Here is a 12,524-nt window from a genome sequence, read left to right on the forward strand (position 1 = left end):
AGCAGGTCTTTCAGAGACAAGGGGGATCGAAGAGGAAGAGGTTGGCGACCCGAGAATTAAGTTTTCCATCCAAAGGCCAAATGAGGGGTCCATGAAGAGTACCAAACTATCACAGGCTGCCTTAGGCTTAGGCTTCCTCTTACGTTTAGCTGCCGTGCCGTGGCTGCAGCCCGGAGATGCAGAGTGGCAGCTAAGCCTTAGGCCTGCCAAAGTCTTGAGCAATCCAGACTGTCGGGACGCCAGGGAGACACGCATATTCGTCACTCGTTGCTGTCGTGGACGGATTCGCCAGCATGGCTGCTGCTTTCCGTGGCACCCTCTTCCAGCTCGGACGCTTCCTCTTCCTCTTCCACTCCCACTTCCACTTCCACCGTCACAGCCATACAATGTACATGAGACTCGGGGATCTGACCCTAGCTATGTGTACATGTGTTGATAGGGCGAGGGCCAATTGATGGTGTCCATATCTATCGTGTCAAATTCCTGTTCCAGTCCCAGGTCCCTGGCATGGTCAGCAGAGCCGACATTGGCATACTGCAGGTTGTCCATGCCCTCGACGGCACAAAAGCCCTGTGGTGCCAATGCCAAAGTATTGTTGGGCGAACGTCCCTCTTCCTCGGTGATGGTCTGTGCAGAGCATTGCCCTTCCGCTTCCATCTGCTCGACCTCTTCAGTCTGCTCCATCTGCTCAATCTCTTCAATGGATGAAAGTGATCTCGCAGCACTAGCACTTGTTTCCTCGCCACCCCGGACTTCGAGATGAATGTCGGTCGGCGCCGGCGCCGACGCCGATTCCTGTCCAGCATCAAACAGATCCTCTTGCAAGCGCCGAAGTGCGTCGAACTCCCGGATGAGGATGGACACGTAGGCATGGTCTTTACCCATCTTGTCGGCGGCCCAACAAATAGCCCTGCAGTAGTAGGTCAGTGCCTTGTCGAGCTGTTGAGTGCGGAAGTAGTATTTCGCGAGCTCTTCGGCCGTCAGGAAGTAGACTGCATAGCGGAGCCTGTCGACCGGGTATCTCTCACCAAGCTGGATAATTCCCAACCTCATCTCATGCGCTTTGTCGACCGATCCTTCTTTCTCGTGCAGCTGCGCTAGTCTCTGCACCAGTAACAGGGTGTGCAGGCTTCGCTGGCCGAGCGTTCGCTTGTAGTATGTTAGGCGTTTCTCGATTAAACTCCGAGTCTCGCGCGGCTCCAGCCGGTCGCTAATCTGATCGATGAACTTCCTTTCCAGGCTGTAGATGTGGTAGCGGTCGATGCCGACGGCGTCTCGACTCTGCTCCACCACGTCCATCATCACCTTGACCGCCAATTCCATCAAGCCTTCCAAGACTTCACCTCCCCGTCTGACTTTGGTAAGAATCGTCAAGATGGTCGTCAAGGGATGCAGCGGGCCCAGCACAACTTTCGCCATCGACGTGAAATGGCGCGCAATCTCCACTATCAGGCCCTGGTACGTCGAACTCGTCGCAGAGCGCGCCGTCAAGAGCGCCAGCATTTCTGGTAGGAGATCAGGTTCTTCCACCTTGAAGACCTTCTCGATCATCGTGCACACATAGTTGATGCCCTGCCACCCTTTCTGCGGCCAGCCTCGCCTGATGAGTCCCAGGCCGACCAGAAGTTGAGAACGGAGATCGTTCGGGTCCGTTTTTATCTTCGCAGCATATCTTTTGGCTTTGGACATGGCAAGGCTTTCTTGACGAGTGATGGTGCTTGACCAGTAAACCGTCACCTCCTTCAATATCAACTCGGTGTTATTGTCCGCAGGAGAGGCTTTCAGACACACGGTGCCAACCGCAATTGACCAGTCGGAAACATTCTTTAACCATGGGCACACGTATCTCGGATCATCACCGAAATGACGGCGTACACGGTCCCATGGGACAGAACGACCTCGCAACGTCAGGTCCTGGGGAGGGTCTAATTTTTGATCGAAACAGCGTCTTGCTTCTTTGGCTGCTTCTTCGAGTTCCTTGTTCTTGGAGAAATTCTTCCTGAAATCCCACTGGGAAAGCCGCAACTTCCACATATACACTCTGGTCACTGTTAGTGCTCTCCATTGTAGAAGGGTGGGTTCCTGACTCGGCTTGGAAGTCATGCTCTTTCGACATAATCTCCTGCACTTCTTTCAGCTTCTTGCCCTCCTCCAAGATGTATTTTCTAGCATATGGCTTGATTCGCTCCCACTCCTCCGGGCTTGGGCCGCTCTCACGGCTGAGGGTGTGCCCAACATTGCGACTGTTGGATCGAACTTGCAGAGTCCTACGTCGGACCCCCGGTGCTGGCATTGAAAGTATCACAATAGACTCTCGTTTCGGGAAGGAGTTGGGGAAGTTTGGCCGGCTCGAGAAGGCGAGGCTGCTGCTTGAGGTGAGGAGAGATCAGTGTTCAGTAGAAGTGCTTGAGCTGTGACCGATGGCCTGCCTGTAAGAGACTGCGGCCTCGACATGACGGGCCGAAGCAAACAAAGCTGCCTGCTGCCTGCTGCCATGCGGGCGACTGGTTGACGAGGGCTGTGCAAGGCTTGCGAGCTTGCGTAACGAGAGCCGTGGCATTGTAACACCATTTAGCGCCGGCATAGCCTTGCGCCTCCTGAGCGCGATACGCTTCATTGCATGTACTCTGCGGCCACGACCACATAGCCAGTGCCCTTTCTGTGCGCAGTCTCCCGGGGTAAGGGAGGGCAGCTAGTCAGTACTAGTATAGGCCCATAGGGCGACCGTGCTTAGCATCGGGGTTGGCGGAATATCGGGGAAACTATGGACATAAGTAACCAGTGGCTTTTCTGTTAGTCTCATCGGCACAAGCCCCTAGACTTGGTGGCAACTGATCGGTTTCCTTGTCAATACTAACGCATATCTTGAGTAATCCATTAAAATCATTAAACGAGAGGAAGATTCCAGTGGCCTCGGTGGCAAGATGGTGGCCCCGACGAGCAGCAGCAAGACTGAAGATGATCATCGAGTGTATCCGTAATATAGGAATGGAACAGCATGTACTAGTAACAAGCACGGCAACGTAAATGCATTCTCAAAGACCAATGAACGGCACGGACAACCCAAGTCGTTGATTGCTTCTTACCTAGATCCAAGCTGAACGTTGGGACAGCTTGTTCGATTTTCTTCGTCTGCATACATATTGAATCTCTTGAATAATGCCTTAACTTGAAATCCACGGCTTAGAAATGAACTCCAAGTCAACTTGGTCGTAGTGGATGAAAGAATTCCATGGTGGCCGGGGAGAAGATACATGGATTTTGTTTATCAGACGACACCAGCTGCTTCGAGGACATGCTCCCGAGCAAGACGAACGAACCCAGTCAACAGCCGTACTGTCTGAAGTTGTAGCATCAGCGCTGCTGGATCCTTGCTTTCTTAGCTGTTCTAGTCATTAAACACCTTGAGTTCGGGAATGGTGGCCGAGCGCGGTGTCACGAAGCTATCGCTGTTCAGGAATTAGTAGTGACACCTGATGTGTTGATTGGCCTGGCGAGATGTGTGTCTGTTTTCTCTTGTATCAATCATTGCCACTGCAGCACTTCTCGTTGCCATGTTCCTGGCAGTCATATAAGCCTGAGTTCCCTGTTTGCGAGAATCGATATCTGGTCATTCTCATTTCAATGTAGCCCAGATCAGCTAATGATATTTGCAAGTTCTCATTGCTCGTGAACGGGAATTCGTATTATGTCCCACAAGCGTATGTAGGATTTGCTTGAGGAAGAACGAGCCAGTATGCATAGCAGATGCGCCAGCAAGGGCTACCTCGACCGTGAGAGGGATGGGATTAGAGCTAGTTCTTCCGAAGTCGATAAGCGCAAAGGTGGTCGCAGGCGGTTGATCCAGAAATCAGAACCGAGCTTCTTGGGTCCGACCGTAAAACCTAGCTAGGGGAGGGTGCAAGCCACTGCTCAGGAGTCGACTCAGGCAGAGCCGGAACGGCAGCTCCAGATACATTGTCAATGTACTCCGTATTGTCAACACAACGGCAGACGACATGGAGGAGCAAAGGAGACGTCGAGGCGGCCCAGATTAAGTTCTCTTGTCAAAATGTCAAAATGTCACTATGAATCTTCTTGAGGATTCCGCAGCTTGAAACGCGGGCGCGCCTTCCTCTTGCGGTTACTTGCCGTGGTTGCAGTTCGGGAATGCGGGCGGGCGCCCGCCAGAGTCTTAGGCCATGCATGCTGCCCGAGATGCAGATATCAGACGTGCCAGTGGTCTGGCCTAATCTATGCCGCTGCCGCCCGTCTTCAGCCTTGCAGTCGCTATGTGATCGCTGGAGCAACGCAGGTGGTGGCAGGTATCATCGATTTCATGGAAAAGAAAAGAACGAATCCTCCATTAAAGGCACTCCAGTGGTGCCTGCAAGGCAACTGGCGGAAGCTGTACATAGAGGGCATATATATGCCTCGTTGACAATTCAATATCATGAACTGGCTTCCAGCAGATAACGACAGACTGTGGCTTCCTTCTAAGAGACAGAGATGAACCCCTCGTCAATCCTTCTCATGATCCAACTCTTCCTACAAGTCAATCAAACTGCCACTTGTTTGCCCGACTGGCCTCCCCCCAAACGGGTTGTTGTTTTGCTGCCCGTACCCGCCACCAAATACACCCGCGGGTCCAGTCTGAGCCGGAACTTGTTGACCATAACCACCTTGGGGTTGACCAAAGCCAGTGGCCTGGCTTGAAAAGAACGGGTTTGTGCCAGTCTGCGCTGCATGAAGCCGATCAAGACCCTGTCCAGCCGAATTGACAAAAGTACCGGGAGCCGTGTGTTGGGCAGGAATACGCAAGTCACCCGTGTTGCCAAAGGTATCTTGTCCTTCACCCGAAGCTAGTAATGCGTTGAGCTTTGCGTGCTGGGGATTGACTGGCTTCTGAGGTGGTTGCTGCTGCTGGAAGGATGGCTGTGGAGGTGCATAATTGAGGATTGGGTTTGGTTGCGTCGGCTGGCTGAATTGAGTGGTTGGTTGCGACTCGAAAAGCGTTCCTAGCGCAGGCTGAGTGGTGGTCCGGCCGAATGGTGAAGGTGAGGATTGCTGCGTCCTGTGGGCGAAAGGATTGTTCGACCCGGTCGGCAACGGCTTGAGCGCCTCAACAGGTTGCGGTGACTGGGCGGCGAATGGATTATTCGTTCCTGGCTGTAGACCTGGCTGCTGTGGCGACTGCGCTCCGAAAATTTCTCCCCCAGTCTGCACGCCATATGGATTGTTGGTTTGGAACGCAGTCTGTTGAGGTTGAAGCGTGTTCTGCTGTTGGAGGAATGGCTGCTGGCCAAATTGATCGTATCCAGTTTGCTGGGGGGGGTAGCCACCTGTGAAGCCAGGTTGAAATCCTGTTTGTTGTGGTTGCGCATATTGATTGTTGAGGAAGCCGGTACTCTGTGGTTGTTGTTGAAGGGGGTTGCCAAACCAATCCACTGCTGGTTGCTGTTGATAACCCTGGTTGTAGCCAGTTGGCTGACTTTGCGCCGGTGCAGGAGTATCGTCAAAAAGCGAAGCGGCATTTTGATCCTCGAGCTGGCGCGCACGGAGGTCCGCCTCCTCCTTGCTTAGTTGAATTGCTTTTCTCAATTCTGGATCTTGTTCATCGTTTTCATAGTTGGCCAGTCGCGCTTTGTTGCGTGCGGCCTGTTCCGCCTCTTCTTTGCTTATTCTAAGGGCTGTTTCCATCTGGGGATCATATTCGTCGTCCGCTCGGCTCCTAGCGCGCTGCCTCGGTCTCTGAGCAGGGCCAGCGATCGCCTGCGGAGCATATTCATCGATCCCACTGACACGAGCTTTCCACAGCTTGCGGTCTGAGCGTTCACTCCTGAGACGGTCCTCGTCCAGAATGAGGGATGTCAATTCTTTTGCCGACATACGAACTGTGAACGGTCAGCATCCGAAGCAGTCACGACGCCTGTAGAAGCCCTTACCGTTCTGTCCAACATCTTTGCCGTCTTCATCGATGTATTGGAACTCTCTCAATGTCTTGATGATGTAGATGTTCTTCCGGGCCCATGTCACCACTAGTTCCGAACCTTCGTGCAAGCAGTAGTCTAGGACTTTCAATGACTTCAGCACGTGTCGCCAGTTCTTTCCCTTGTCATTCAGGCGCTTGTCAAGCATGTCCATGATCTCGTAAAAGTCGCCGGGGCTGTGTAGCCATTGTCAGCAAGGGCAATCGGTCCATCCCGACTCTTAGAGCGACTCACTTGTTGAACGTCAGAGCTGCGATTTCCGCCATATCTGTGCCCGTCGGGCCCCATGGATCATTGGAAGTCGCTGGTGTTCACATGTCAGTGCCTGCTTTGCAGTGCTTTGGGTGACCGGTGACCGAGTGAGCCTGCACTTACCATTGCGCACCTTGATCTGCACGCTGCTGTATCCCTTGGTGACATTTTTGACGCTTCTCACGACTTTCGACATACTCCCTCTTTTGCGTGCGATGGGCGAGGTCTCAAGAGATGATTGTCTGTAGAGGTTCGCGGAGGTCCGTTGACTGCGAAGATTCTGGGTGGCGTCTCCTTCGTTTGGCAATCCGACAACAGTACGACGGCGGGAGGGCGGGTAGTCAAGCGAGTGGCTAGGCGTCTCGGCGACCGAGTGGCGGCGTCCGTTTCGATCGGTCACTGTACGCACTGTAGGGAAATTGGAATAGAGGAGAGGAGAGGCGAGGAAGGCCAGCTCGGCGATGGATGGATCAATCAATCGATAAGGGTCTGCGGCAGCCTTGGGGGAAGAGGCCGGGAGTGCAACGTAAAGTGGAACAGCGGCCAGCTACTGTAATCAATCGCATCTAGGCCAGGCTTGTTCACCGTCCATGCTTTTACTTTTCTGGGCGGCTGGCGGAAACTGAGGCGTGGCGCAGCCTTTGAGGAGCTGGCGGGTGCGCAGCGGGCACCTAATCTGTCGTGGCTGGTGACGCAGACAGCGTAGTCCACCTCACGACCTCCCACTGGCAGCCGAGTCGCTGCTGATCGATGGCGATGGCGAAAGTGATGCGCTCACTGTGTAGGGAAAGAGGGAAGATTGAACCCTCTTCTCAACGCTCCTGAAGAGGAGCGACGCTTATGATGAGTTTGACCAGGCCACAACGTCAGCTGCAGCCTGCGCCCTCCACCATCCAGTGCTCCCACATCATGCAACTGCCGCTACAGTACCTCGCTTACCTCACAGCAGTGCGCCCAGTGACCACTAGTACCACGATGGATGCAGCGGCGTCGAGCTACCTTACCTTCAGTAGCAACTCTGGAGTTTGGATCCTCGGCTTATAAGTCAGTGATAAAATGAACCAAATGTCAGCAGACCCGATACGATACACCGAGACACCCACGATGGTGCGCGATAGCAGGCTAGAAGTCTGTAAAGGGCAAGGTATTCCTTGCCTTTCCAGAGCCTCCCAAGCCTGCATGGTTTCTTTAAGGCACGCCTGAGTACAAGTAACAGCCTTAGGCCCTTGAACAGACGCCCGAATGCGCAGTTGCTCACTCTCTCGCCGGTTCGCCTACACATACATGCAGCAACGATCCATGTTTGATGTCCGCTCCCCCCAGGTAGTTTCTGATCTGACAAGATTCCTCGAAGCCTTCTGTCTCAGCAGACAATGCACGATGGTGATGCTCAACGCTGTCCCAGCCAGTAAACAGCACAAACTCTTCCCTCTCTCCCTCTTCACGCGATGGCAGGGACAACAACAACGGATCAAACCCTTTATCCATCCTGTACCCTCCAACAACGTGCCCAATTCCACCAATGACACCTTCTAGTTCATCTCTACTAGCCTCAAACCTGCTCTGAAAGACGTCCTTCTCGCCTTTGTCGATGAAGTGGCGACCAATCGCCAGGGCGTGTCCCTGCAACGGGAGAGGTGTTGCCGTCTGGTCAATGTCGAGATGGAACATCCAGTGCACGGTGATTTGGTCCTTCAAGAGACTCAGGATCTCCTGGTTTGCCCGGCTAGGAATAAATTCTTGCATATGAAAGGTGACCGACGCCCATGCTCCAATGATGAAGATGAGGCTAGGGTCTTCGATGCAGTGGTAGTATTGGAACTTATGGCCGCTTGCTCCCTCCATCACATCCTTGGCTTTGGACAGGTTCGCGAGCAGAGCTGGAGACGAGACTTCGATGCCTGGTAGCAGGCGGAGGAGAGCGAGTTCGGTAACAGGCATACTAGAGAGCGTAATTGACAACGTCTTCGAAGGGTTGAGCCTAAAGGAGACGTTCGTGCCAAATCCAAGCAAACTGTGAGTTGGGCATCTAGGCATATCTATAGAGTGGTGCGGGACGCGTTCCTAATGACACATGGATTGTGCCGTCCACTGTCAGCCTCGTCACCTATTCTGCCTAAAGCACAGTTTGACCCGGTCAAATCCGTCCGACACTCGTTCGGATCTCTACGAGAGTGTCTCACGGAGGCTTGATTCACAATCCAACTGAAGTGGCTCGGATTTTGTCAGCTACTTAAGTGTTGGCAAATATGACTTCCGCTACGGACTACTCGTGGCAGTGGCCTTCTCTCGCCTATCTTGTCTATTTTAACAGCATGTACATGCCTATAAAGAGCCTGCTGCTCTGGACAGACTCAAATCCGAACAACAGATATGCTACTCCCTAGCGTCCCTGAATCGAACCAGGGGTCACCTCGTAGTAGTTCAGAGCACCTTTGGCCTTTGCGCAGCTGGTATTCGGGCTCGTGGCGTTGACAGGGATGGAATTGCCGTCTTGAGGACGCCCAACCACCTAATGAGACGAAAGGTCAGGTCAGACTCGTCCAGAGAGGGATATCTCGGGTGACTGGACACTCACATGGCTATAATACCACACCTCGCTGACAACTGTCCGCCCATTATCCGTGCTGCCCTTCCCAGCCTCGGTGGCATTGTATCGAGGGCCGCTGCACCCGATATACGGTGTCGCGCCGTACCTTTTAGTAAGCGCGGCCTGAAAGTCTGAGAGCGTGTAGGTGGTCGAGTTCGAAGGGACAATCGCCGCCTCGTGCAACCACTCCCAGGTGGGCAGGCGTTTGTAATATTTGATGACGGTTTCGAAGAAATCCACTACCTCCTCATGCTCGACGTACTTGGGCCCGTAGCACGGGACGTCAAAGGTAGAGTAGCATGTGGCGTGCTTGGAGAACTCATGGGCAGCTAAGTCGATGTTGGGTGCGCCCTGGTTGATCCAGTACGTGTTCATCCAGTCGAGGAGGTCGTATCGGCCGAAGGATTCCAGGAAAGTCCCAATGTTTGGTCCCTTGTACGGCGGAACCACAGTGCCGTTGGGTAGGCCGTTGGTGGTGTTGGGTGATGGCGTAGGGTCATATTGGCGCGACAGATCACAGTACTGCGTGTACGAACCATTGCAAAAGTCAGGCCACAATCCGTGCAATGTCCACGTGTCGGCAGGTAGCTTCTGCCCTTCGGCCTCGAGGCCTGTCCAAGTCGACCAAAACTGCGTAGAGAGCAGCAGACCACCGTAGGTTTCGGTGCAGCAGGTGTCGACGCTGGCAGCGTTCGCACTGGACGAGCAGGAGAGGACGGAAGGTTCTATGGACGGTTGGCCTTGTCTATGGCGATGGGCCAATATGCCAGGATCTCAAACTCACCCAGCACGCAGGTGTGGTTGACCTTGCTCTCCCCATAGAGCGAAGCTTGCACTGTGCCCGCCAGAGCGGCAGCCAGGCTGACGCGTTTCAGAAATGCCATGCTTCCAAGCCACACAGTAGTGTCGATAAAGAACAGTGAAGAAGCGACGGCAAGGGAGGAAAGCGAAGAGCAAGAGGAGAACGCAGCTTTTCTACCATACCTCATACTCGGTGGGCTGGCAGCTTCCACGGTTTTCTGCACCACGACCGGCTCTCTCGCTTCGGTACATCATTTGAACTTCGAGTCAAACCCACTTCTGAGTAAAAAGAAAGCTCGTATCGACGAGTAGGAGAGCATAGATCAAGCACCTGTGGAACTGACTGCTATCCTAGCAGATGCATCGCAAGGCCAGGGTCGGCAGTAGTGACGGGAAGAATGGTACCTTGCACCATGATAGCTGCGCGTGTGGACTTGATTGGAAGACGCGGTCCAAGTAACACTCGGGATCCGGGATCTGGAAGGTCAGACTGTACCTACGCTGTCGGCCTTATGGCCTTAGGGCGGCTTCCTATAACCAGATTACCACTATCTCTGGATAAAGGATTTTTGGAATAAAACATCAGATGTTTACTTCAAGGGGCTGTAGAGTATATCCAATATACCAAAAAAGATATCCGTCTAGTAGAGCTGGCTGCTGGGGATTTCCTTAATACCATCGAAGCAGTATTCGAATAAACCATCATTAATTCTAGCACCCCCTGTGCCTCCTAAGCCCCACGGGGCACAAAACATACTATGGCCCTCTTTTATCCAGGAATCCCTGAAACGGAGAGCTTGATCGAACGTCATGTGGGCTTTATTATGGCTACACAAGGAGCGCTGATATTTCAAGACGCAAGTCCAAGTCATGTTTCGATCTCCCCATAGAATTAGCCCAGGCAGTTGGAAGGAATCAGTTCATTCGTCTGGCCGATAATCTGTCTGTCCCAGCATCTCTTGTCCTTTAGGTAGGTTGGGTGTGGTCGTTGAGGATGGTTGCGTCGCGGCTCGACTGCTGGCGGCATTGAGCCTTTCATCCAGGGCTTTGAGAGCTAGAGCTCTCCGTCGTTCTGCCTCCTCGCGTTTGCTCATGCCCCGTGCTCCACGTGCTTGCTTGCTATAGTTCGGTAAACCGCTCTCGCCTCTCGCAGCAGCTTGCTCATTGCCCGTCGCAACATCTTCGTCGGAGAATGGACTACATATCTTGAGGTTGCATAATAAGGTGAAAATCTGGTCGCAGAATGCCGCAATCGGTGGCTGAATGATATCGGGGAAAAAAGTCGCAAAGGCAAAGGTCTCGCTTGCATCGCCTTTGAGACCAGATCCATCGGTGCTTGTGCCTGAAAGATCGGGTTGGCGCTTAAAAAAACGAAGATAGATCCATGTCGTGATGAGGCCATACCAGGCTAGAATGAGCGCGGTGTCGGTCCCAAGGAGTAGGCCAGAAAGGGTATTAACTGCCAGAAATACTGCAGGGAAGTGCTTGACCCGCATCTTGATCATACCCTTGTAAATGCTTACGGTATGTTCCGGGACCAACTGCTTAAATGCAACCAGGAAGGCCGCCTGGATCGTGATGCCACCGTTGATGGACGTCAAGGCTCTTTCAGGGTTGCCAGTTATGGTTGCCCACACGATATATGTCGGGACCGCAAAGAGATTCGGTATCACCGCCGCAATGAGAATCACGTAGATAAACCCCTGAGAGCCCCAGGCTCTTTCCAGGTATTTCCCGCCAAAGAAAACAGTGACTCCGTTGACGAGGAAGGTGACAACATTTTGCTCGACAAAGGTCGCCGTGAGGATTGTCCAAGGATACCACAGGCAGAGCGAAGGCACGAGCGCAAGGTAGGGAACGATGGGCTTCGTGGTGGGAGGGGCCGACGTGGCAGCATCTGGATCAGGTTGGGAGAGCCTCCATCGAGCAATGGTGTACAGTGAGGTCAAGGCCACGATGATCGCGAGCAGGGCACGAGTAACGGGAGGGAGGTTGATTCTGAGCGCCATGAGGAAAGTAAGCGGGACCAAAATTGCATCCTGCGCCGAAGTAAGAAGATGTAACCTGATGCCGTGTTTGCTGTTCCAGATGGACGCGGTGCGCTGTTTTGCCAGATCGAGGGTCCCTGCGTACAGTAGGTGAGTCTGTAGGGCTCCTTAGCCACAGCACCCTACCATGCTCGGTAGCAGAATCCCTCTAATATAAGCTAAAAGGAAGAATTGACCCGAGGCATCGCCGGTGCCCACCAACTTCTGCACGAGTTATTGGATGACCTGTTCAGATGCTTGAGGCAAGATTGCTCTCGGCGTGAAGAAGGTTTAGAGCCATGCTTCGTCGTACGTGTAACGTGATGCCACAACTGCAGGATTGAAGATGGAAGATTGGAGCATGGTATAATAAGGTAATAAGGTAAGTTAGGTCTGGCGACCCCCAAGCTCAGGGTGTTCTAGGCACCAGGCCTGGCACCTACAGTACCTGGTACTCAGGCAAGCTGGTCAACGCGATTGGGCACGGCTAAGTACTATTATGTGTTAGGCTCTCAGCTAGGGTGGCACGGGCTGCAGCTACTGCCTCAGGGCTCAGGCTCCTCAGGCCTTAGGGGCTCCCAAGGCCTCCTAAGTCCTAGGTGGTGCGGTAGTGTAGCTAAAAGTGCAGTGATCATAGTGGATGCGATCGCCCCCAAAAACGCAGGCCGCATCGGGCGTCTCTTCTCTGTGGCTTGCACCGTCGTGTCTGGCTTCTTCTTCTGACATGTCACGAAAAACAGGCCATCGCAAACTCATCCTCCATCTAATTCAATACCAATCACTTCGATGTAGACGCTGTTCCATCCACCCCGTCCTCCATTATCGCCATCCATCCAAGTCGTCCCATTGAGCTCAACACGTCCGCTTGCACCTCTCTGACCTGGG

The 12,524-nt window shown here is 53.4% G+C and overlaps 5 protein-coding genes across 5 annotated transcripts; all 5 read right to left on the bottom strand.

The window, feature by feature from the left end:
- Positions 1–417: 417 nt before the first annotated feature.
- On the bottom strand, positions 418–2,103 carry A1O3_02026 (uncharacterized protein; the record flags this gene model as incomplete). The annotated part of the gene is made up of 1 exon (XM_007732169.1): positions 418–2,103. The coding sequence occupies one exon, from the start codon at positions 2,101–2,103 to the stop codon at positions 418–420; it is 1,686 nt and encodes a 561-aa protein (XP_007730359.1).
- Positions 2,104–4,527: 2,424 nt separating this feature from the next.
- On the bottom strand, positions 4,528–6,417 carry A1O3_02027 (uncharacterized protein; the record flags this gene model as incomplete). The annotated part of the gene is made up of 4 exons (XM_007732170.1): positions 4,528–5,873; positions 5,925–6,145; positions 6,204–6,273; positions 6,345–6,417. 4 exons carry the CDS (start codon positions 6,415–6,417, stop codon positions 4,528–4,530), a joined length of 1,710 nt encoding a protein of 569 aa, XP_007730360.1.
- A 1,058-nt stretch (positions 6,418–7,475) lies between these two features.
- A1O3_02028 (uncharacterized protein) lies at positions 7,476–8,162 on the bottom strand (the record flags this gene model as incomplete). Its single annotated transcript, XM_007732171.1, has 1 exon — positions 7,476–8,162. One exon carries the CDS (start codon positions 8,160–8,162, stop codon positions 7,476–7,478), a length of 687 nt encoding a protein of 228 aa, XP_007730361.1.
- Positions 8,163–8,604: 442 nt separating this feature from the next.
- Positions 8,605–9,695, bottom strand: A1O3_02029 (uncharacterized protein; the record flags this gene model as incomplete). Its single annotated transcript, XM_007732172.1, has 3 exons — positions 8,605–8,733; positions 8,800–9,536; positions 9,596–9,695. The coding sequence occupies 3 exons, from the start codon at positions 9,693–9,695 to the stop codon at positions 8,605–8,607; spliced, it is 966 nt and encodes a 321-aa protein (XP_007730362.1).
- Positions 9,696–10,532: 837 nt separating this feature from the next.
- On the bottom strand, positions 10,533–11,621 carry A1O3_02030 (uncharacterized protein; the record flags this gene model as incomplete). The annotated part of the gene is made up of 1 exon (XM_007732173.1): positions 10,533–11,621. The coding sequence occupies one exon, from the start codon at positions 11,619–11,621 to the stop codon at positions 10,533–10,535; it is 1,089 nt and encodes a 362-aa protein (XP_007730363.1).
- Positions 11,622–12,524: the final 903 nt, after the last annotated feature.

The sequence above is a fragment of the Capronia epimyces genome (assembly GCF_000585565.1).
Source record: "Capronia epimyces CBS 606.96 chromosome Unknown aczIQ-supercont1.2, whole genome shotgun sequence".
In the NCBI taxonomy this organism is placed as follows: Eukaryota; Fungi; Ascomycota; class Eurotiomycetes; order Chaetothyriales; family Herpotrichiellaceae; genus Capronia; species Capronia epimyces.